Source organism: Pelophylax lessonae (genome assembly GCF_965119305.1).
Source record: "Pelophylax lessonae genome assembly, chromosome: 10".
Classification (NCBI taxonomy): Eukaryota; Metazoa; Chordata; class Amphibia; order Anura; family Ranidae; genus Pelophylax; species Pelophylax lessonae.
This window is the reverse complement of record NC_138777.1, coordinates 205649523-205674996: the sequence shown is the minus strand read 5'-3', so window position 1 is coordinate 205674996 and position 25474 is coordinate 205649523. Positions and strand designations below refer to the sequence as shown.

Sequence of the window (25474 nt, the reverse complement as noted above, 5' to 3'; positions counted from 1 at the left end):
CTCGACTGGGCAAGCCAGGCTGGGTGTCTCTAAAAGGGTTCGCTCCTATGAAGCAGGAAGCTTTAAGAATCACTAGAGTCCACGGATATACTAAGGAGCCCTGTGGCCAAAGTATCTGAGTGTGCTTAGGGGAACCTATTTTCAGGCATGAATGGAGTAAAAAAGAGTACATGTGATGATCATGCAGCTCAGCAAGTGGCACCCTCACAGTTACAATTATATAAAAATTATAAAAAAAAAAAAAATTATATAAAAAGAAAAACATCAAAAATAAGAATAAAAATACATTCTCTGTCACTTTGGCGCTTCCTTATAGCTTGGAATTTAATGAGATAAAACATATTATCAAGAAATATCTGCCAATCTTACATGTAGATCGCATATGCGATAACATTTTAAATAAGGGTGTCAACATTGTAGCAAAGAGAGCGGTTACACTGGGGAATACATTGTCTCCCAGTCTCTTCTCTACAAAAACTACCTCTTCATCATCGACATGGCTACATTGTAAGGGCAACTTCAAATGTGGAATGCAGGACTGTGTTACCTGTCCCCACATTTTGAAAAGCCAGAATTTTCAGTCTTCAAGTAGTGGGAGGATTTTTAAACTCAATAAATTCTTTAACTGTAATACAGAATATGTTATATACTTGATCACCTGTAAAAACTGTTTGAAACAATACGTAGGTAGAACTACTAGGAAACTGAAAGACAGATTCAGGGAACACCTAAGTGACATTCGATGTATAAAATCAACAAATGTGGCCTGTCACTTCAATGATTTTCATGGAGGTGACACTTCACTAGTAATGATTCAAGCCATAGAAAAAGTTTTAAAACCCAAGAGAGGAGGAGATTTATTCCAGATCCTCTGTAAAAGGGAGGTTTTCTGGATATTCATGCTCCGTACACGAATACCCAAAGGCTTGAACTTCGAGTGGGACGTGACACATTTTTATACATAATATTAAAAGATATATACATTCCATCTGCATATGCTAAAATAAGTATCCATATATTATATATGACTTTGATAGTTGACATTTGAAGTCAATATATATTAAAGAATTTTTAAAAATGAGGATATGTTTAGACACAGTGTATATCTATATGTCTATACATATAAATAAATTGGTCATACCCCATGTTCTTTATATTCTTTGTAGTCCATTTTCAAAGCATATAGCTTTAATGAGCCGTCAATATAGGAAAAAGTGCTGTGCAATATACACGATAGGCTTATATTGTATGGATATGTTTTCCATTGTAATAAATGTAATACTTAATTGAATATATATTTTTTAATACAATTAGCCAATTAGTCTGTTTTCTATCTCGATATAGGTTCATCCAAGAAGATTTTTTCATAATCTGGTGGAATGGGGAAAAAATAGTAGCCTTTCTAATATATACATTTTTTAGCAATTGAGCACATAAAAATATTATGGCTGTTTTCATCCATGATCTATAATCTGACTAGTTACATTTAGAGAGTTCTTATACAACGACATATCTTGTGGTTCCATTCAGAATTTATGTTTCTGTCAGATTTGGATTATATTGGATGTTTTCCCTTACTATTCTCCACACACAAACCGATTTTAGGTATTTGGGGTTCTCTAGCCATCCAACTATGGGTTAATTGGATCGGATAGCAGCCAGCTATCTGATCTAATGGGCTAACCTTCCCCCGTTTCCATCCCCTTCCCCCTCTCACAGAACTATATATCTGGGTTGCTAATTAGCTCCAACAACACTTGTAATAATGTGAGTTTTTTCTATTATGGTTTTAAACACTGTTTATAGAACGATTTGAAAGAATATATCTTGTGTATAATACGCAAGATATTTTATGTGGTCTTCATAGTTGTGGAATGCTGGAACATGATATATATGTGTATGTATATTTTACATCTAATCAATTTAGAACATGATACTTCTATATATATATATATATATATATATATATATATATATATATATATATATATATATATATATATATATACACACCCTTATCCAACTATTTCCTATACACTTTTTATGATTTTTCCATATATATTCCACGTATACCACTTTTCAATTTTTTAATTATGTAATATCATGCACATAGATATATATATATATATATATATATATATATATATATATATATACACACACACACACAATTTTTCAATATATATTTTTTCAATATATATAAAAAATTTATTTTCCTTTTTTGAATATATATATATATATATATATATATATATATATATATATATATTTTTTTTTTTTCAATATATTTTTTCAAAAATTTTTCACTTTAAACAGTGTGTTTTTATGTACATATTTTGGATCGAAGTCTATTCATCTAGTACCACATATATTCTATATATTATTCCAACATGGTACATACACTTTGTTTCCTTACAATCACCATATTGGGGATTCATATATATCGGTTAGAAAGCTTTTCTGATCGAGCACCGATCAGTATGTTGATACACACTCACATCATTCCAAATTATTTTTTAATTTTACACTGAATATTTCACAGTTTACATAAGCATATATATATATATATATTATACACAGGTTTTATTAGCACGATTATATTCATGTATTTAAAAATATTGAGTTTTGTTCAACATAAATGCACATTTTTTGACTTAATCAATGAATATTTTGAAATAGATGTTTTTTGTCACATATATCACTATTTTTGTGTATTTGAATTTGTTTTCGTTTGGGGCCATCCTGTTTGTGCACTTTAAAACCACAGACTTGTAGCCGCAGCCTATTCAGATGATTAATCAGCTAATGAACCTGAATGTTTTCAGCTGCATATATGGGTTTATCTGTGGTAGTTGCACACACAGAATGGACTTGGCAATGAGTAAGCGACATCTCTAAGTCGTGAAACGCGTCTGCCTTTGTGTCCTGCATCCACAGTGTGTTGTTCCAGTTTGCCTATTGTTTGATGTGGAATAAATTTACTCCAATTTTTGATTTACATCGGAGTGCGGTCATCTCTTTTTGCTTCATATGATTCTGGATTGACCCTCACAGTTACACCACATTAGTATAAATCCAGCCATGGCCCTAAGGTAGCCTCGTATCCCTGTGCCTCATGAAATAAACTATGAGCACATGGGCTGTTCAGCCTACACAGCACATTGCACAGAAGAATCACCAGTAGACCATTTCTGAAACATTCTACATCTTTTATTGCCCTTCACACACAGCAAACGTCTGACTGTACCCTCAGCGCTCCTCAAAATCATCTCCAGAGGACTCTATAGCTCGATATGCTCTCCAGCCTCCTCCGACATCTTCCGGATCCTCTCAGGGAGAACTTTGGTCCAGAAGTTGAATTTTCCATCTTTCAGTCGCTGAGCCACATTCTGCTGTAAATCAATCTGCAGATAATCTTCATCCTGGTCGTACTGTGGCCACTGAACCAGGCCAGGCCCATTCGGGTCACTGTGGAAAAAAAACAAATTTTTATTAAAGTACAGTAGATGTAATCCCAATCACTGAATCTCAGCAAACTTTTAATGTCATTTTCAACCTTTTCAGAGTTGCGTTAAAGATTTTTTATTTTTTTTTAATAATACAACCTTCTTCAATGAATTATCATTGGACAGATCTTTCCAGAAATATCTCAAAACACATACAATAGAATCTTTGTACAGCCTTAGCCCCAGGTTTCCACTGTGTCACTTCCCTGAACTTCCAGTAAGAACGTCATCCAAAGTCACCTGATCACCCTCCTTGGGACCAGGGCCGGGACAAGAGGTGGGCAGGAGGGGCGGCTGCCTTGAGCACTATGGTGTCATGTGAGGTAGGTAGCGCCACAAGGAGATGGGGGGGGGGGGATTTGTGCTGGATGGAATTTTTGGGGGCAAGAGGGGGTATTATTCTAGGAGGGGAAGTTTGAGGGTGGGGGTGCTAAGATTGGTGTATTAGGGAGATTTGTGCAGGGAACGGGGGGGGGGGAGATATTTGTGCTAGGAGGGGGGGGGGGGTTTGGGGGGAATTTGTGCTGGGAGGAAGGGGCGATTTCTAAATGTGTTTGTGTGTGTGTGTGTTTGTGTGTGTGGGGGGGGGGATGTGTACTAGGAGGGGAATTTCAGGGGTAGTGGATTTGTGCTAGGAGTGGTGAATTGTTTTTGTGAGGGGGGGGGGGTATTTGAGCTGGGGGAATTTGGAGGACGGGAGGGCAACAATTTGTGCTGAGAGGGGGATTTCAGAAGGGGGGGGTGGATTAGTACCAGGAGGAGGGGGTAAACCTGCAGATTAGTGCTCAGTGTTTTTGTGGGGGGATTTTTGCTGACACAGAATACTCGTACATCTTGGGGGTGAGGGGGGATTCAGTTCGGCATGTTAACCCTGGACTCTAGATGACCTTGTCCCGGCACTGCTCGAGACTACATGTCCCATCATTCCTAGTACCATTGCACATTCGTGCCCTACCCCCATGTAGTCTTTTTACGGTGAGCAAGCGCAATAGGACCCTAGATCGGAATGTAGCCACTTGAAAATTAGAAATCTGGACCAGCCATCTTTGGGCAGGCTGTACTGAGAAGAAAGAAAATGTTTTTAAAGTTGAAGAAGTTGAATGAAAGGTAAGGCTATGTGTACACTTTCATGGTTGAACCATGTTTTTACCACATCTCAACCGATCACCCTTAAGCTGCAATGGAAGCGGACTGGGGTGTACACTTTGCATCACAGTGTGGCAAATAATATCCCCCCGTTGAGTTTGATGGGCAGTAACACCCGCCAATTACAACCCATTAACGGAAATCGGGCCACACCCCAACAACCCTGCATCCACAATTTTGGATGAAGTAGTTAAGGGTTAGCTTCTCCATCAGGATTTTAGTGCTGTGTTTCCATAAAGGGGATTTCTACCCATTTCCTGTCTTGGCAAGATAAAAATGATCTGTATTACAGCATAACTGAACCAGTCACATTTGTGGGAGGTCTAACTGTGCCTTACCCTGTTCGGGCAAAATTGGCCCAGTATCTCATCATAGTTTTGCTGAGAGTCTTCTCCTCCTCTGGGAAATTGTCTGTAAAATAAAACAGAACAATTTAATAATTATAGAATAATTACTTTAATGTTTATTGCAATATACGATCTCACAGCCCCACCGCTGGCATACATGATTTATAGAAAGCACCATCTCTCAGGAAAGGACCTCCGAACACGAATACCAGATCATCACCGTGATCGGCCTTTATCCACTGCGGTCTACTGTGCTGAAACAAGGATGGACGCCGCTGGAATTCATAAAAGTAGACGGGGGATCCAGAATCTGAGAGAGAACAAGACAATGGGAATGTAAATGGATCATTCCTTCAAAATTTATCTTTATTTAAAGGTCCCCTCAGAACTGATATTTCAGTCTATTTTACTTTTCAGGGACTTTAATTGTGAGATCTCTGCACTGGGTTCCTAGCTCTATATACTTGCTGTGCCCATTATGAGGGGTTCCCACTATCCCTGTGCTGGGTTCCTGGGTCTGTACACCTGATGTACCCATTATGAGGGGTTCCCACTATCCCTGTGCTGAGTTCCTGGGTCTGTACACTTGCTGTACCCATTATGAGGGATTCCCACTATCCCCGTGCTGGGTTCCTGGGTTTCTACACCTGCTGTACCCATTATGAAAAATTTTCCTCATCTTTCCTAATATTTTTTTTTTCATAATATGGAAAATGTAAGAGGGGGAGATGGAATACCCCAAAATCGATGGGAGCAGAGAACTATAGAGGGGTGATCTCTTTGAAGACCCAAAAAAAGCCAGCGTGTGATCTGTATATAAAAATCCTACTTCAGGGCTCTGATCATTATTGTGTGATCCTAATTTCAGTTACATTGGTTGAAGAATTACACATTCTCATCTAGCACAGGTACATAGCAGGGCATATTCCATCTGGTCAACTAACATTTAACACAGAAAATAAACTTTATCTCCATATCTCTGACACTCTTAAGGGATGTGAATATTTAATGCCTTTAGATTACAACACTAAAATACTTATTACATTCATCAAAAGTCACTGACTGTATACATTTGTTCCTACTATCCCTCTGCTGAGTTCCAATTTGTGCCCATTATGGGGGTTCCTACCATTCCTGTCCTGAGTTCCCAAGCCAGTACACCTGCTGTGCCCATTATAAGGTGCGCCCACCATCCATGTGCTGAGTGCCCGGTTCTGTACGCCTGCTGTGCCCATTATTAGGGGTGCCCACTATCCATGTGCTGAGTTTCCAGGTCTGTACTCCTGCTGTGCCCATTATAAGAGGTTCCCACCATCCCTATTCTGAGTTCCTGGATCTGTACCCATTATGAGGGATTCCAACATGCAGAATAAGTGGGAAAACCTCAAGGTGGGAGGGAACACTCAAACCACAATGGATAGGGAACAGAGATTGAAGCAATGATAAGAAGATTTCATTGCTGGTACTCAAAGAGATATAGGACACCAAACCATAACACAGCTTAGCAGGCTTTACCTGTAACTGACACTTCACCTTTGGGTAATTAGAAGGTCATTTTAGGTGTAAACAGTGCTTCTTTAACAGTTTGACTGAGGACCATAAAGAAAGGTATCTGGTGCTTCACACCTCTGTGAAGTTTTGCTATCTTTAGTGCTGGCATGACAAACATGACATCGCCCTGCAGATCTATAAAGGAATCTCGATTTTCCAGAGGGTCGTCTGTGTTCCTGAAGTATTTGTCCAGCAATGTGAAATCCAGCCTAGAGAGGGCACCCTGCACACACAGCAAAGACCATATTAATCATTTATATATTTCAAATGTCCCCCAAAAGAGAAGCTATACCAGAAATTTCCCAGAATGCTCTGCTTTCCTTGTGGCTGTTTTAAAGCTAACCTGTCAGGATCTGTCACTTGTCTGAGCTGAGGTCTCCATTGCCCCGATACAGAGCATAGCCCACCATGATGTATCTGTCACATCCAAGCTCAATCTATGACAGCCTCAACTGTGACATATGACTGCTGTCCTGACAGGTTCAAATAGATTGAATCCTTTCTGATATCTAGCATGAGGACCTTGTTGTAAGTTAAGGCTTGGCTAAGATCAAGAACACAGAGGCATGACCTCAAACAAGGAATGGGCTTAAAGAGGAGCTCTAGGTTCCCCCCCCCCCAAAGATTTACATTTAATGTAAGATTACTTACCTGTCCAGGGATCCAGCGATGTTCTCACCCAAGCAAATTTTTCGATCAGCTTCGGTTGCAGGTGCCAGCATGTCTAGTAAGCGTCACAGCCGGTTTCCTGCTTCGCATGTGTGAGCCGTGCTGTGCTGTGCATGAGTGAATTTAAATATGCTTGGGACTAACATAGATTTATAATCAAACAAAAGGTTGAAAAATCTGGGGAGGGGGAGCAAACTGGATTTTCCACTTTTCTGCTGTCACTCTTCTAGGTTTTTGTTTGAACCCACCCCCACCATTATCCCAATAGCAGGCCATTATCAATGATGTTGGGATCTATGAAAGGGACACAAGGCTCCATGTCTGTCTGTCTGCCTGGTGGGAACAAATTTATTGACTCTGAAATGGTGAAGATCTAATATGAGTCTGGTGAGGTCTTACCAGTGCCATGGAACTGCCCAGCTCTGATTGGATAGATTCCTTTGGCAGCCCGTCCATGTACGCCATGCCCAAACTCTGTTCACAAATACAAACATATCCACCATTACCACCACTGCAAGTTCACCCCACAGAGCCTCTTCTGCTCCTCACTGTCCCTCCTCCCGGTAAGCAAAATACACACTTTTGATCCCTCATATTGATAGGCCATCTTACTTATGTTCACATTTTCAAATCTTTACTTGTAAGAGAATACAAATAACGCAAGGGCTGTTTGCCTGGATATGTTAAAAAACCACTTTCAGGCTTTTCATTGATGCTGGATATCCTCTACTAATGTCAGTTTATATTTTAGATGGGTGGCGTTTCGCATTACATCTTATGGGCGGTTTCTTACCTTTGGGATGAGCCAACCAAATTCCTGCACATTCACTCCGATGATAAATGGCACTTTGTTGTTTTCTTCGGCAGCCAATATCTCCTCTGCGGGTTTTGGCAAGAAAACTCCATCGACACAGGCTGGTAATGGTAAGAATGCCTGCAGAGGTGCCACAAAGGTGAGCATGAAAAAGAACCTTTCATATAAAAAACCAAGCTCCACATTACATAGCGCCTGACATCCTCTGAAGTCCGCATGGGGCAGGATGGGAAGAAGCCCCTCTAATTGCTCTGCAGGCCATACATTAGGTATAATAATATAAAAGTGGAGAAGTTTGTAGTAAAAAAAAAAAAAACATACTGAGGTGGAGATGATGGAGGAAATCTCTTGCTCGGACTTCATCCGTAGGCAGTCGACCAAAGAAGATGGCTCACATCCCGACTCATTAGCGACAAACTACAAAGGAAACCAAGAGAATAGGAGACATCATTACTAATCTAGCCTCCATTTTTTATTATATCTACTGCCTCCTTGTCCTGGTGCCCTCTGAAAAATAAAACAAACAGTGCCCAAAGTTATTTGCACAGGATAGGACTTCGGGACAAGGATTAGCATGGCAACATTTTATCAATGTGACTTTTTACGCTGATCTTTAATGAATAATATAATAATCTGGGGAAATACGTAATGGAATGACACAGGGAGAAGTGATGATTTTGTCCCCCTTATTGATAGTAGTGGTGAATTGGGGGAGGGGGGTCAGGAAAAAATGTACTTACATCCCTGTAAAAAATTAGCTGCTCCCTTGAGCTGACCATGAGTCCCGGCATTATGGCTACTCCACTCTGTGCGATGGCGCGATGGAACAAACCCCTGCCCAGCGGGGAGAGAACCTGAAATTACACATACAGATGTCCATTTATGTAGTTCTATGTTTTAGGTGTTTTCATACCATACCTACACTCATTGAGTGTATCTAAACCAGGCCTAGACAGTCTCCAGATCCAGGAGAACTACAAAACTGACTGTGAATGTAAACTAGGCCTGGACAGCCTTCAGCCTACAAAAACAGCCAGTCCTACTTGCCAGAACTTGTAGTTAGGGATGGCCTTGCAGTTTGCCTGGCAGTCGGTTCACGGCGAACTTTGCTTGTTCGCAGCTGGCCGATTTTGCGAACATATGGCGTTGTTCGCGGTGGCCAAATTGGTTTACCTTGGGGATAACTTTGACCCATGACACAGCCATCAGGTGGAACAGGACAGCCAACTGAAACATTTCAGCACATGGACATACCCCCTACCTTATAAATAGACCTGACCTGGCGGCAATTTCACATTCTGCTTTTTGTCAGTGTAGGGCGAGGTTGGCTGTATGCAGCAGGGACAGACTGTCAGTGACACAAATCGCTCTGTTAAGGTCCACAAAAGTCCTTTTAAGGGCTGGTATTTGGTATAGGTGTACTATCTCTTTTGTCAGGGCAGGGAGAGATTTGCTGTGTGCACCAGGGACAGATCGTCAGTGACACAAATCGCTCTGTTAAGGTCCACAAAAGTAATTTTAAGGGCTGGTATTTGGTATAGGTGTACTGTCTCATTTTTGTCAGTGTAGGGAGAGGTCTGCTGTGTGCAACAGGGACAGATTCGTCAGTGACACAAATCACTCTGTTAAGGTCCACAAAAGTCATTTTAAGGACTGGTATTTGTTATAGGTGTGCAGTGCACTATATAGGGGTGTAATCCACTTATAATATACTTTCTAATATAGAAAGCATATTATAGTGGATTTGTATTGTGCACTGTGCAGCATTGTGACTGGTGTGTTGAGCGTTTCTGCAGCAATACTACAAACATTGACAAAAGCACTTTTAAAGCATTATAACTGGTGTGATAGACCAGTGGCCCCCCAATACCACATATTGAAGTGGGGTGTTATTTAACAGTATACTTTTATAAGAGTGTATTTTAGTCCTGCAAAAATTTGGCCTCTTTTGCTGCGTTAACTGTGCTACACACACAGTGACAACAGTTACTGGCCAATTTTTTGTACAACTGGTGTGATAGACCAGTGGCCCCCCAATACCACAGATTGAAGTGGGTGTTATCTGAGTATACTTTTATAAGTGTATTTGTGTCCTGCAAAAATATTGCCTCTTTTGCTGTGTTAACTCTGCTACACACAGTGCCAAACTCACTGGACAATTATTTGTAGAACTGGTGTGATAGACCAGTGGCCCCCCAATACCGCATATTAAAGTGGGGTGTTATCTGAGTATACTTTTATAAGTGTATTTGTGTCCTGCAACAATATTGCCTCTTTTGCTGCGTTAACTCTGCTACACACAGTGCCAAACTCACTGGCCAATTATTTGTAGAACTGGTGCGATAAACCAGTGGCCCTTCAATACCACAGATTGAAGCGGGGTGTTATATACCTTGTTCCACATATACTGCGCTTCTCTAGAGACTTTTGTCACAGGGTAATTTAAAAAATGACAGGCAGAGGAAGAGACAGGCCCTTACGCAGGGGTGGTAGGGGTAGGGCAGGAGCAGTAGGCCGGAGCCAAAGTGTGAAGTTTCAGAAGGTGCGTTTGATTACGTCAAAGGACGCACCAGACTTGGTTGAGTGGCTCACTTAGCCTTCCTCTTCTGCACCCTCCTCATCCTCTCTATGTGCACCCTCTTCACTCTCTGCTGTGTGCACCCCCAAAGACACCACCACCAACACCACCACCATATACCCTCCACTTGAGTCACTGGAATTATTTTCCGATCCATCACAAGACATTTGCGATGCGCAGCCATTGTTGGCATTGGATCAGGAAGAGGAGGTAGCAACAGCCGCCACTCAGCAGTCTGACAACAGTACCCAGATCAGCCCAAGGAGGTTGGTCCCCGCTGTTGCTGCCTACTCCGAGATCTCAAATGTTAGTGGCGGGGAAGGTGGCGTGGATGATGACGTGTCTATGGACGTCACATGGGTGGCCACAAGAGAAGAAGAGGAGGGGAGTTCAGAGGGAGAGACAGACCAGCAGATATGGAGGAGAAGCAGGCGGAATTGCATTGCACAGGAGGGACAAAGCAGACTGCAAATGTATCAGGAGCGAGCCATTAACCATGTACAGTCACATCTGGCGCTCCCAGGACATCGACACATGTGGGCTTTTTTTAATGTGTCCGCTGCTGACAACAGTGTTGCCATCTGCAGCCTTTGCAGTCAACGCATAAGTCACGGTAAGCCCAACACTCACCTAGGGTCGACCGCCTTAAGAAGACATCTGAACTCCCATCACCGAGCCCAGTGGGAGCAACGCCGTCAGAACCCACAAAGCCGCACTCCAGGCTCTCACCGTCCAGCCTCTTCTTCTCCTCTCTCCTCACAATTGTCCTCCACTCCACCTTCCATCATGCCATCCTCATGTTGTTCTGGAAAAAGGCAGGCTTCCATGGCCCAAAGGTTGGAGCGTAAAAAAATGATGACGTCGGATAACCCTCTTGCCCAACGTTTGACTGCTGGCTTGTCAGAACTGATAGCCCACCAACAACTGCCATATCAACTGGTGGACTCGGAGGCCTTTTGGAAATTTGTGGCCTTTGGAACACCACAATGGAAGGTCCCAGGCAGGAAATATTTCTCTCAGAAGGGCATTCAGAGCTGTATGGCCATGTTCAGCGGCAAGTGAATGTATCTCTGGCACACAGTGTAGGTGCAAAGATAAGATACATCTGACCACAGACACATGGTCTAGCAACCAAGGGTAGGGAAGGTATATAGCTTTTACTGCCCACTGGGTGAACCTTCTGACGGCCATCAAGCATGTAAACCGTGGCACCCATGTAGAGTTGGTTTTACCGCCACAGATTGCATGCAGGCCTGCCTCTTCTTCTCCTACTCCTACTCTATCCTCCCTCTCCTCCTCGGCTGACTCCTTTTCCGTTGCTACCGTCTCTTCCGCTGCGCCACCCAAGATCCCCAGAACCTATTCCACTTGCCAGTTGAGACGTTGCCATGCTGTGCTGCGTCTATTGTGCCTGGAAGCCACACTGGTCCTGCACTCCTTTCAGCTTTGCGTTCACAGGCAGATCAGTGGCTGACACCGCACAATTTGACAGTTGGTAAAGTGGTGTGCGACAATGGTGCCAATCTGCTGAGCGCGCTGAAACAGGGCAAAATAACACACGTGCCATGCATGGCACACGTCCTGAACTTGGTGGTGCAGCGATTTGTTGCCAAATACCATGGGGTCCAGGACGTCAGAATGCAGCAATTCTAGGCCTTGCTGTGAGAAATGCTGCATTCTGCTTTTGCGTGCGCTGGCAAAGGAATTTCCAGTCACAGAGAGACAGTTGCAGGTAGCAATCCAACAGTGCCTGCAAGAAGAGGGCAGTTTGAAAATGTGTTGGTCACTTCAGATATGAGATCCTTCTTTCAGCCGACCCATCAACAGCTGTACTCCGGATCCAGCATCAGGGAACGCCTAGACCGACAGGTGTCCGACTACATTGGGTTAACGGTGATGTTCTTAGCTGTCAGTTAAACTCATGTGGGCTAATTTTTGGGGCCTTTTATGGCCGACACTTCTGTATCCTGTGAATGCCTAATGTACCTTCAGCCACAGAATACAACGTTCTTAGCTGTCAGGTAAACCCATGTGGGCTAATTTTTGGGGCCTTTTATGGCCGACACTTACTTCTGTATCCTGTGAATGCCTAATGTACCTTCAGCCACAGAATACAACGTTCTTAGCTGTCAGGTAAACAACAAAAATGGAAGTTCCCCTTGGGGTGGGACTTTTAAGGCACGAAAATGGATACAAAAAATATAATAATGATAAATTTTATCATTTTACATATCATTTTACATATACAAATACAAATTTAAACGGTTAAAAACAATTGGCAAGCTTGGTATAATCCATACAGTCAAATGGACAGAAGGGTACCGCTCTATTGAGGTATGTGCCCAACGCGTTTCAAAGATATAAGTCACAACTCCTTCTTCAGGGGCAACCTTAAAGCAGCGGTCTGTAAATGATCAACCATATGGGTAATTAATATATTTGAAAGATCTTTGCAAATATGTAGTTTATACAGAAAGTCATGTAATACTGTATTGGACATTCAATGCAGATTAAAGTCATCCAGATGAAATGTCCATATATCAAAGATACAAGGGCAAAAAGAACACTTACAGAGTCTGCCGTATAACTGTTTAGGATATATGCCTGCCAATGAAGTTAAAAACAGATGGCTGGGTGGGTCTCATCACTGCATTTGAGTGCTTCTTTTGGGAAAGTTGATGATTTGAAAAATAGAAGTGTTTATAAAAGCATCCTCCAGTTGAGTGCGCCCATCAGCTGTAAGGCTGACTGGGGGCAGCTGAAATCCACAAAGCAAGGGAAATCTGCCAGGTGAGGAGAAAGAGAATAAAATTTGTGGGATTTTGTAGATAGAGTTGTTTTTATAGAACATCAGCTGATTGCCCTGCTGAAAATCAAATCTGCCGCAATATGCTGCACATGCCTTTTCAACTGTGAAAGAGATCATATAAAGGATAGCTAGTCCTTGGTCATAATTGTCTCTAGTGTTAATGGTGTTAGATATCAATGAAAAGAGAAAAAAAAGGAAAAAATAGTTTTGCATAAAAAATCCCAATTGTAAAAAAGATTAGAGCAGTATTCACAATGGGGACACAGTGGTTCTGGCATGTGCAGCAATATTTGAAAGCAGATAAGAAAACAGGCAGTTAAAAGAATAAATTTGGGCTTTGTTACCTTGTTTGTTTGAGGATTTTAGCAGAGGGTTGTGCAGCAAGCGTCCACCTTCAGCGAGTGAATGGTATGTTTCACTCTTAGAAGGGGAGCTGTATAAGAAGGCTGTTGATTAAGTTTAGATGCAGATCAGCTGGTGATACTTACTTTGTGTCCTCCGTTTGGTCAGTTCCCTATTGGATTTCCTGGTGCGCAGTCGCCGCATAGACCTCCCGCCGCTCATGCGCACTTGTGGAGTGCAGCAGAAGTTCACGCGGCCAATGCGCACCACCGGCACGGTCACTTCCGCCGGCGTGGAACGCAAACGGAAGTGAATGGGCGAGTCCGCAGGGTCTCATCGAGAACCAATGGTCTACAGCCCAAAGGCGGACTACCGATTAAGGTGTCCGCCCCCGTGCCGGGCTGTCTCCTGGGCACAATACAACTCAGAAGAAGATGCCATTAACAACAATGTGAACATATTTGTGTGATCATATCGTTAGGGGAATGTTTCCACAAAGAGATTCAACCCAATGCAGGGATGGTAGCACATCAGCCATCTGTAGCCAGTACAGAACAACGAATCCTCCCATGATTTGTATTTTAGGTTTAACAGAGCCTAAAAAAATGACAGAAAGTAAACAATGAAAAATTTTTTTTAAAAACAGATTCCAATGTTTAAGAGATACAGAATAAGAACCATCATTGCATTAAATATCATACAGTGATAAATATTGGTTATTGACAATTCTGTATATAAGCCGGGTATAAGGCCAGTTTGGGGATTTGTGGATTGGGTAAAGAGTAGGAAATAAGGAAAGTACTAATGAAGACAAGGGGAGGAATGAATTATAGGTGAATCATAGGCAATATAGAGATGTCATAGAAAAAAGGAGGGCCTATTGTTCCATGCCACCCGATGTAAAACCTTCTAGAAAGGGTTTGTAAGAAACCATTTCGTTCAGACCTGGTGGATCTGTAGCTCTTAAAAGATAGATCCAACGAAGTTCCATCTGTAAAAGAATTTTATTCCAGTCCCCTCCACGGGGACTGGGATGAATTCTGTCTAAAATTAGGAACTTGATTTTTGGAAACTTTCCTGCATGTACGAGACTGGTATGACGTCCTAAAGGTAAGTCGGGGTTACAGGTTTTCATACTTTTCACATGTCTGTTCGCACGTTGAAAAAATGGTAGCTTGGTTTTACCCACATAAAAACAGCCGCACCCACAGAGGAGTAAATATACCACTCCGTGGGTGCGGCAGTTTGCAAAATGTCTTGGAGAGAAGGTTTGGCCATTGGGAAGTGTTGGGTTTTTTGTAGTTAGCATGTAGCGACAGTACTTGCAGTTACCACAGATATAGGTCCCTTTAAGTTTGCAAGGATCTTGATTTTTATGCATTTTGAATTCACTTTGGACCAGTCTTTCTTTCAGGGCTGGCACCTTTCTAAAAGTGAATTGGGGATGGTCTGTGACGTGTTTACTCACTGTGGGGTCCAAGGTTAATACATGCCAATATTTTGAAACAATTTGTCTTATACTATGATGTTGCTCAGAGTATCTCATGATGATTCTCAGGGTATCGTCAGGTTCCCTGGAGGTCCGAGGGGCCAGCAAAGCATTCCTATCGGATGCCGCTGCTTTTTTGTAAGCCTTCTTTAGGGTGGTTTTTGTATAACCCCTAAGAAGGAGTCTATCTCTTAGATTATTAGCAGCAAGCTGGAAACTTTGAAAGTCCTTACAATTGCGCCTAATTCTTAGATATTGTCCGAATGGGATCGAACGAATGAGAGTTTCAGGGTGAAAGCTTGAGGCATGTAGGATGGTGTTCCCCGCAGTGGGCTTGCGATATAGACCACTGCGGAGAGCACCATCACCATCCTTATGGACCTCCACATCAAGGAACGTGACGGACTCTGGATCAGAGTGCATGGTGAACGTCAAGTTAAATTCATTTTTGTTCATTCTGAGCAAACAATCGTGCAACAGTTCTGTTGGGCCTTGCCATAACATGAAAATATCGTCTATGTACCGGACCCACATTACAATGTGGTCCGTGTACATAGACGTTGAATCATCATGCAAGAAGAATTTCTCCCACTCCCCCAGGTACAAATTGGCGTAGGATGGGGCACAACATGTGCCCATCGCTACGCCTTGCACCTGGAGGTAGTGGGAGCCATTAAATGAGAACACATTGTGACAAAGTATATAGTGTAAAAGAGACACTATAAACTCACCATAGCTGTCAGGTAAACGCATGTGGGCTAAATTTTGGGGCCTGGAATGGCCGACACTTACTTCTTTATCCTGTGAATGCCTAATTTTTCACACTGGAGTTGAAAATCAATAGGTCTGTAAACGTTCCGCCAAATTGTGGAATGGATGCGGACCCATTTTACAGATGTGTGAATGGACCCTATATGTATTTGACATGTATTTACAGGCTGCTGTCAGTTCTGGCTGATTTAGGAAGAAAAAAAAAAAAACATTGTTTTGCTGTAAAAAAAAAAAATAATAATTTTTAGGGCAACTTTTCCAATTGCAAAACTTCTGTTATGACATTGTCCATGTGGTGGGACTATTTGTGCACAGCTAGTAAGTCTTTTGTGGCTGCAAATATGACCTAAAGGTTTTTAAAGTTCGCCTCCAATTAAAGTCAATGGAGCCTGCCGCGAACTTGCGATTCGTGGACATTTGAGAAAGTTTGCGGCTAACGTTCGCGAACCGCCCCGGCCGATGTTCGTCCATCACTACTTGTAGTCTCTAAAAATGGGATGAGTAGTGAACTAGTGATGGTAAAATGATGATACTGATAGCAAGGTGTGTTGAACCCCAAAGTGTGTGGGGAGAATGGGGGTGTCATACTGAACACCACCATCATGGTCTCCAAAATTCACAAGTTGGTAACAAAAATGGTCAGATATAAATCTCATTTCTGTGCTAGGCATCTATGATAGGTTACACCATTGACTGAACACAGTCCAGCTTATGAAACATTTGACACAAAGCAGAGGAAGTTAGGTGGAATGCAGAGGTGTCATAAAACTTCAATAGCAGGGTCTACAAAAGACTTCTAATGAGGCCTGTTATAAAGTGCTGGTCGTAACAAGTCAGGCAGAGCAGCTTAAAGTAATACAAATCCCGTGTCTGTAATAATTTAATTACCAGACCCAGACTTTATATTTTCAACTATAATTCCTGCTGTGATAAATTTACCTTCATAAAAAGTTAATCACAATAATGTAGGATAAGATATTATTTAGAGAGTCAACAAACATACCTACAAGGGCCTGCAGGCTAATAATACACATTAGACCTCCTAAAAGGAATAGGCATGGGATTTAGATCATGTTTGATGTCTAACAAATTGCAATTTCATTCTGTTAAACAATAAGCTTGTTTTTGGATTATGAAATATTGTCAGATAGAAATATAGACATATTCATGATAGTTGGAATTAAAGCTGTATTTTGTTTTTTTTTTTTAAATCCCTACACATTTTATTCATATCAATTACAGTGCCTTGAAAAATTATTCATACCCCTTGAAATTTTGCAAATTTTTTCAGGTTATTATAACCAAAAACGTAAATGTACTTTATTTGGATTTTATGTGATAGACCAACTCAAGTGGCACATTATCGTGAAGTGGAAGAAAATGATAAATGGTTTTCAATTTTTTTTACAAATAAATATATAAAAAATGTGCAATGCATTTGTAGTCACCCCCCCCCCCCTTTACTCTGATACCCATAACTAAAATCTAGTGGAACCAGTAACGTAATTAGTAAATAAATAGTCCACCTGTGTGTAATTTAATTTCAGTATAAATACAGCTGTTCTTCGAAGCCCTCAGAGGTTTGTTATAGAACCTTAGTGAACAAACAGCATTATGAAGGCCAATGAACACACCAGAGAGGTAAGGGATAAAGTTCTGGAGAAATTTAAAGCAGGGTTAGATTATAAAAAATCCTCCCAAGCTTTGAACATCTTAAGAGCACTGTTCAATCCATCATCTGAATATGGAACATGGAAAACGTATGGCACAACTGCAAACCTACCAAGACATGGCCGTCCACCTAAATTGACAGGCCAGGCAAGGAGAGCATTATTCAGAGAAGCAGCCAAGAGGCCCATGGTACCAGAGATCTACAGCTCAGGTGGGAGAAGCTCCAGTGGCAATCACTCTGCCTGCCAGTGCCCCTGATGACATCAGACATAATGACGAAACACGCAGGATGGGGCATCCAGTAGACGTCACTTCTGCTTGGTGGAATGCATGTGGAACACATATTGGCATTTTTAGATAATACTGTTTGCCTTATAACTTCTATGTACATGTAAGTGCATTTTTACCTTTTTGGTCACCAAATAAATAATACTATACTAAGAGGAGCTTCCTTATCTTTTTTTTGCATGTACTAATGGATTGCCATGGAGGTTCTTAAAAGGCACATAGGCACTTTAAAGGCATAGAGTCAATACCTGTAACATGACCCAGGAAAGTACTTGGAACAGATTGGAAGACCAAATACCATCCAGAGAGAAGAGGCTAACCATTGTGTTAAGCGCTTTTTGACTTCTTGCAACCAAGAGGTCAACAATTTCTGGTAAGTGCGGTGTGTGCATTATGGGTGCGAAGAAAGATCACTTACTGCCTTTGCTTTTACTTCACAAGACCACATGTTTGGACTATTTATATTTTTATGCACTTTATGTTGCACGTGGATTTAATTACACTTTAAAGTTAAGCATCCCCTATATTTGGGATATTTGGTATATATAGTCCTTCTGCAAAAATTTTATAAATTCACCCACGTTAATAAAATAAAAAAATGTGTACATTTATAAACTGCATTGAAGCCTACAGAGGATTGCACCAGCATTGTGAGTGCAATCCCAGGCTCCTGCAGACTGTTCCCCCAGCCCTGTGTCTGTACAGAAGAACAGACATTCGGTTGTGAGCCTAGAGCAGGGGTGGGGAACCTTTTTTCTACCAAGGGCCATTTGGATTTTTGTAACATCATTCGGGGGCCGTACAAAATGTATGCATAAATGTAATAGGCATTGATTTGCAGCAAAAAACGCTGTAAAAAATTGCGTGACTTTGAGGTCACAAAAGTGTGAAAGGGGCCTTCAGTAATCAAGGTATAGTGTGCCCCCTTTCAATGCTGACTGACCACAGCGTGCCCCCCTTTCAATGCAGACTGACCACAGCGTGCCCCCCTTTCAATGCAGACTGACCACAGCGTGCCCCCCTTTCAATGCAGAGTGACCACAGCGTGCCCCCCTTTCAATGCAGAGTGACCACAGCGTGCCCCCTTTCAATGCAGAGTAACCACATCGTGCCCCCTTTCAATGCAGAGTAACCACAGTGTGCCCCCCTTTCAATGCAGAGTGACCACAGCGTGCCCCCCTTTCAATGCAGAGTGACCACAGCGTGCCTTCTTTCAATGGAGAGTGACCAGTGTGCCCCCTTTCAATGCAGAGTGACCACAGTGTGCCCCCTTTCAATGCATAGTGACCACAGCGTGCCCCCCTTTCAATGCAGAGTAACCACATCGTGCCCCCTTTCAATGCAGAGTAACCACAGCGTGCCCCCTTTCAATGCAGAGTGACCACAGCGTGCCCCCCTTTCAATGCAGAGTGACCACAGCGTGCCCCCTTTCAATGCAGAGTGACCAGTGTGCCCCCGTTCAATGCATAGTGACCACAGCGTGCCCCCTTTCAATGCGGAGTGCCCACAGCGTGCCCTCTTTCAATGCGGAGTGCCCACAGCGTGCCCCCTTTCAATTCGGAGTGCCCACAGCGTGCCCCCTTTCAATGCAGAGTGCCCAGAGCGTGCCCCCTTTTAATGCGCAGTGCCCAGAGCGTGCCCCCTTTTAATGCGCAGTGCCCAGAGCGTGCCCCCTTTTAATGTGGAGTGCCCAGAGCGTGCCCCCTTTTAATGTGGAGTGCCCAGAGCGTGCCCCCTTTTAATATGGAGTGCCCAGAGCGTGCCCCCCTTTTAATGTGGAGTGCCCAGAGCGTGCCCCCTTTCAATGCGGAGTGATTGGCCACAATGCAGAGTGAACAGCGTGCCAAGCCCCAGAACACTTACCTGTTGTAGCGGCGGCCGGCTTCCTCTCTTCAGTCCCTGCGTCTCTTCGAGTCCTCCCGCGTCCCGCCTCCCGCCTCCTCCTCGGCCAATGAAATTGGCCGAGGAGGAGGCGGATCCGTGAGACAGTAGCGAATTTTCATTCGCTATTGTCACACAAATGGGCAGGCTCGAAGCGCACTGCTCTGCGCCTCGGGTCCAGCCTTTTCGGAGATTCACAGTGTCAGAACGGAGCCATCGGCTCCTTCTGACACAGCGGCACGGATCTCAACGATTGTGCGGGCCGGACAGAAGGATTGTGCGGGCCGCATACGGCCCGCGGGCCGGAGGTTCCCCACCCCTGGCCTAGAGGAATTAAACAATGGACTACAAGCAGTGTTGCCAACCATCAGTATTTTTACCGGCAGCCAGTAAAAAACAGGCGCTTTTTTCCTTCCAGTAAATGCTAGTGACAGGGAAAGGTTGCCAGTAAGAAATATGACGCTTGGCCTCAGCATGCACAGTTCCGGTCCTCAGCTGGCCGAGACCACCTGAGTGCCTGCTACAGTGTGTTCGGGTGGCACCAGCAAGGGGGCAGGTTGGGCAGAAGCGGTGCCTAAAGTGGGGTACACACTAGTAGAAAATCTTCGGCTAGTGTGTACACAACTTTCAGCAGCCAATGCCGACATTTTCAATGAAAAAAAAAACCGGAGGGACAAACACCAAAATTTTTATCGTCCATCTCCAGCATGACCAATTTTCATTAATGTGAATGCAGTACGTCCGTGAAAAATTGGATACGAAAGGCCGCGCATGATCTGAACTTGCTGTTGAAGTTGAAGTCTAGGAGCAAACGTCCCAAAAAAATTAAAAATAATAAAATCGGACAAAAAATTTTGTGAACATTATGCACTGTCAACTAAAAACGGTTATGACCGCTGAGCATGAGAGAGAAAAATCGTAGGATATTTAGTCCGATTTTCGTCAAGTGTGTACGAGCCTTAAGCGTGTTATGTAATGTCATGGTGCAAGGGAGCCTAGCAGAGCAGGAGGAGCCTTGTGTGAGGGTCTGCGGGACGGGAACAAGGATAGCCGGGACCGGGACGGTCAGTGCTGTTTGGACTGGAGTAGACTACAGGAACCACCTGGCGTGGAGAGAGACTGTCACTCAGGAGGGGACGTGTGGTGTCGGTGACCTGTGCTTCTTGCGGTCACTGTGAAAGCCAATTTCATGTGTGTGTGCCCATTCTAATTTCTTGTCCTCCTGAGTCCTGTCCCTGAGCTACTTACTTACTATACTGAAAATAAAATAAGAAATATGTTTTTGTCTTAATAATACCTACCTTAAATCACATTGCTAATTGCATATTGTATTTGTCTGTAGCCTAAATATTGGAATTTGCAATTAAACTGTAATTTTGTAACTTTTGGAAATGTCAGTAAAAACTTGGCTGTGTCAGTAAATTTTGAGTGTCATGTCAGTATATTTCAATCTGGTAGGTTGGCAACACTGACTACAAGTGAGGTGATGTCACTGCACTTGTAATCCATTAGGATCTATGCCTCTCTGTGCCACAATGGCAGATGGGATTTACAGTCTTTCCATTCACAAATCCCTGAGAAAAAAATCTGTGAATGGATGATGGAGCCACCCACGGCCATGCTAGAATCAAAACAAGTGTGTGCAGGGTGAAGAACACTGTCAGTCAGGTAAGTTGGGGTTTGGGGGGGGGGGGGAGCTGAGTAATATGAACAGGTTTCATGTTTCACCCTAAATATGAATGTAACAGGAAACATGCGTTTAATAGCAATCTCGTCCCAAGGAGAGATAGCTTGGACCTGCAGCAATTCAATAATTCCATATTGTAACATATGTTCATCAAATTTAATGTTAAAAGGTGATATTCTAGGTTATAGTATTCAATTACAAAACAGCATCTTTTCAAATAGTAACAATTTGCAAAACCTAACCTTTAGTCCTGGTTCACATTTGTGCGATGCGGGAAGGCTGCGAATATGCAGCGTGATCCCGCATCTTATCCACACCCCTGGCAGTTCACACTGCCATATGCGATACGCTGGGGGTGTCAATTCAAAGTTAACAACACCCCCAGATCAGATCGCATATCGCAGTGCGATCTGACAGTTCGCACAGGAATCGGATCGCACTAGTGTGAACCACCATGCGATCAGATTCTGCTGCGGACCAAAAAAAGGGTCCTGTGCGAGTTCACTGCGATTGCGGTTCAAATTCAAACTGTATGGCTGAACTCGCACCGCACAGACATTGCTTGTGATTTTAGGAGCAGTGCGCTCTGAATCACATGCAATGTCTGTGATCGCAATAGTGTGAACCGACACTTAGCGTAGTTTCAAACTATTCTGGATCTCACTCAAATTAAGGCCCCTTTTCACACGGGCGGTTGTTCTGCCGTTGGTAAAAGCATGTTTTGTTATTTTGAAATTCCAACACTCCTAGCAAAAAGATTACTAAATTTGTACATTGCGATTACTTGCGTTTACATGCGGCTGCGTTTAGCTGCGTTAGTAAATTCTTGCCTTTTGTATAGCAACTGTTTACTTATTTTTTCTTTGTACTGAGGTTAACTGCGTTTATCTACAGATGGCTGCGGTACATCGCTCCTGGACGCTGTCAACTTTATTTTTCCTAAATGCACAAAACCGTATGTTATCAAAAGGTTGCTAAGCGCAGTGTGTGAACGGGGCCATAGGGATGCATTGTCTGCATTTAGCTGTGGTAAATAAGTTCTTCTTTCCGCAGCTAAAAGCTGAGTTCTAACCGTTCGTGTTAAAGGGGCCTAAGGGTTTTTTTATTTGTTTTTTTTTTTTACTATTTGAAAAGTTTAAAGGCCTGCTTCCCACCTATGCAGGTTGTAGTTTGCGTATACCAGGTGCATTTTGCATTTTTCAATACATGTTTTTTGATCCATTGAAGTCTTTGGGACCAAAAACACTACTTGCTGGTCCTTGGCCCTTTCCATAAAATGCAGAGATGTGAACATGACCCATAGGAAACCATGTAAATGCACAAAACCGTATGTTATCAAAACATTGCTAAGCGCAGTGTGTGAATGGGGCCATAGGGATGCATTGTCTGCATTTAGCTGTGGTAAATAAGTTCTTCTTTCCGCAGCTAAAAGCTGAGTTCTAACCGTTCGTGTGAAAGGGGCCTAAGGGTTTTTTTTAAAAAAAAATTTTACTATTTGAATAGTCTAAGGCCTGGTTCCCACCTATGCAGGTTGTAGTTTGCGTAAATGGACTGTAGTGTATTTCTGCAAAACTGAAAAGGCACAAAAAAAAATAAAAAATGCCTGAAATGCCTGAAATATGTATTTTTATAATTATAAACCTGTATATGAAACGTAGGTAATACATATTTCCTACGAGCAGGTGGCAAACTTCATCAGAAGCCTTGAATATATACCAGCTGCGGCTGATCACATGCCACCCTATAATGAGCAGTATTAGCATCCAGATACAATGTTTAGGTGGAAGTCGGGAAAGGTCAGTTTTAAGGGTCAAGGCTGAGCTTATATTGAATGTTTGCTAAATTACAGGAGCTGCCAGATAGACTTACCAGTGCAGAGACGCTGACTCCACCTGCTGACTCTCCAAATATAGTGACAGATCTGGGGTCACCTCCAAAATCTTTAATGTTCTCCTGAACCCACTGCAGAGCCGCCACTTGGTCCAAAAGTCCATAGTTTCCAGAGGCTGCCTGCCCATCTCCGGTGCTGGGATACAGATTGGGATTTGTACAGAAAATTAATTAAAAAAATTAAATTTAAAAAAAAAAAACAACATGGATTCAATACTTGCAAGATCTAAGACAGTTGTGACTACAAGGAGAGGTTAGAAGAAATAGCATATCATTGATTTTTAATATGTGAAATTTGGCTTTCCCACCTCAGTGCCATCTTAACGCATTATAGGCCCCCGGGAAATGCAGGGCACTGAGGCCCTGCCTACACAATCACCCACGAGAATAAAAATGTAAATTATCGATAAGGCGATATTTATTGGTACCTCCAACAAAATAAGTGTTTAAACATTAAATAGTAATAGTAAATAATTCTAAAAAGGCTAAAAAAATAAATAAATAATGAAATAAATTAAAAAAAACATATAAAAAAAGGCAAAAAAAAACAATTAATAAATAATTTTTAAAAAAGCGAAAAAAAATAAAATACACTGATATCCTTATTAAATTGGGCATCAATTGTATACAAAATGAAAGTGACATGCAGATGTTTTAGCTTTCTGAACATACAAAGACAATAATAATTTCTGAATCTAAAATAAAAGTTAGTACTTACCCTGGCTCCAACTTTAGGCTTCTACATCAGTGCCCCCACCCTTGCGGCTTGCGCTGTGGCTGTCCTGGTGTATGCATGTCTCCCGGGCGGACTTTGGAAGCAGAAATTCACTCCTGCTGCTGTGGGCACCTCTCCATGGCCCGAATACCCTGACAACAGTGCCAGGCTAATGACGGCTTCCAAGTTCGGGGCTGACTCCGGTAAATACACACAAGGACGGGAGTCAGACTCGACTGTCCTGTGTGTGCCTGTTTCTATGGAGGCAGACAGGCATTCCTTCAGTTGTGGGCTCCCCCTCCACAGCTCAAGTGGCCTGACAGCAGCGCAGGGCCGACAGGTGCCGCAGAAATCTCAACCTGTAAAAACTCATTACAGGGAGGTGGCACTCTGCAACCCCACCCCCTCACCAATTTAACACCAACTAGAGGATGATCAAATGAAATGCAATCAGTATACAGAAGTTCACTTTTTCTGAAGGATATTAAAGAAATACTCTAAACACTTCAGTGATTTGAAGTGGTCATGGTGGATGTTGGAAGGCAACATGTTCTTCTTACTCTAATTAGATTTTTCTGGATGGTTGAAACCTGATTACAACAACAAGAGAGGGGCGCACCAACCTTGTGCATTACCACTAAAAAGGTTTATTAAAATCCAAAATAATACACATTACACTCACAAACAATTGAAGATAGCACACATGTAAACATGATCGGACAAAAGATCTCCAAGGTAGCCAAGGCACTCCACGGTGCTGGATAGCGTGCTAGTGTCGGCACAAACCTGCTATGGCTGATGCGTTTCGAGGGCGAACCCTCTTCCTCAGAGCCAAAGAGTGCTACTATATAAATCACGGAAGATAAAATGTCAAAAACATAAATTGGTTCCAGTAGCGCAGGGATGGTGGCAACCTCAACCTCTCACAATCAATAGGATATATATGAGAGTGAGAGGTGAGAGGTTGCCACCATCCCTGCGCTACTGGAACCAATTTATGTTTTTGACATTTTGTCTTCCGTGATTTATATATTTTTTGAATAAGTAGCAGCACCTAGGATCAGCATCCTTCCTAAAGCGCTTGGGCTGCTTACTATTCCTTTGTGTAGGTTTGTGAGCATCTTTTTACTTTATTTTAAAGAATGCTACTAGTTTACATGTGTGCTATCTACAATTGTTTGTGAGAGTAATGTGTATTATTTTGGATTTTGATAATCCTTTTTAGTGGTAATGCATAAGATCGGTGCGCCCCTCTCTTGTTGTTGATTTTTAGTGTTTTTGGATACCCTTGGTCCTAAGGGAGCAGCAAGACCAAAAGTG

At 42.5% G+C, this 25474-nt stretch overlaps 1 protein-coding gene across 1 annotated transcript in view; it reads right to left on the bottom strand.

Moving 5' to 3' along the window:
• Nucleotides 1-3188: 3188 nt before the first annotated feature.
• The window catches only part of LOC309566026 (uncharacterized protein), a 62064-nt gene continuing 39778 nt past the window's right edge, over nucleotides 3189-25474 (bottom strand). Inside the window, exons 16-24 of the mRNA XM_082271045.1 lie at nucleotides 23419-23575; nucleotides 8774-8887; nucleotides 8355-8450; nucleotides 8013-8153; nucleotides 7619-7693; nucleotides 6626-6773; nucleotides 5157-5309; nucleotides 4991-5063; nucleotides 3189-3468 (exon numbers count right to left, since the gene is read on the bottom strand). Of these exons, the coding sequence (XP_082127171.1) occupies nucleotides 3282-3468; nucleotides 4991-5063; nucleotides 5157-5309; nucleotides 6626-6773; nucleotides 7619-7693; nucleotides 8013-8153; nucleotides 8355-8450; nucleotides 8774-8887; nucleotides 23419-23575 (1144 nt within the window). The 3' untranslated portion in view covers nucleotides 3189-3281. The remainder of the gene's footprint in view (nucleotides 3469-4990; nucleotides 5064-5156; nucleotides 5310-6625; nucleotides 6774-7618; nucleotides 7694-8012; nucleotides 8154-8354; nucleotides 8451-8773; nucleotides 8888-23418; nucleotides 23576-25474) is intronic.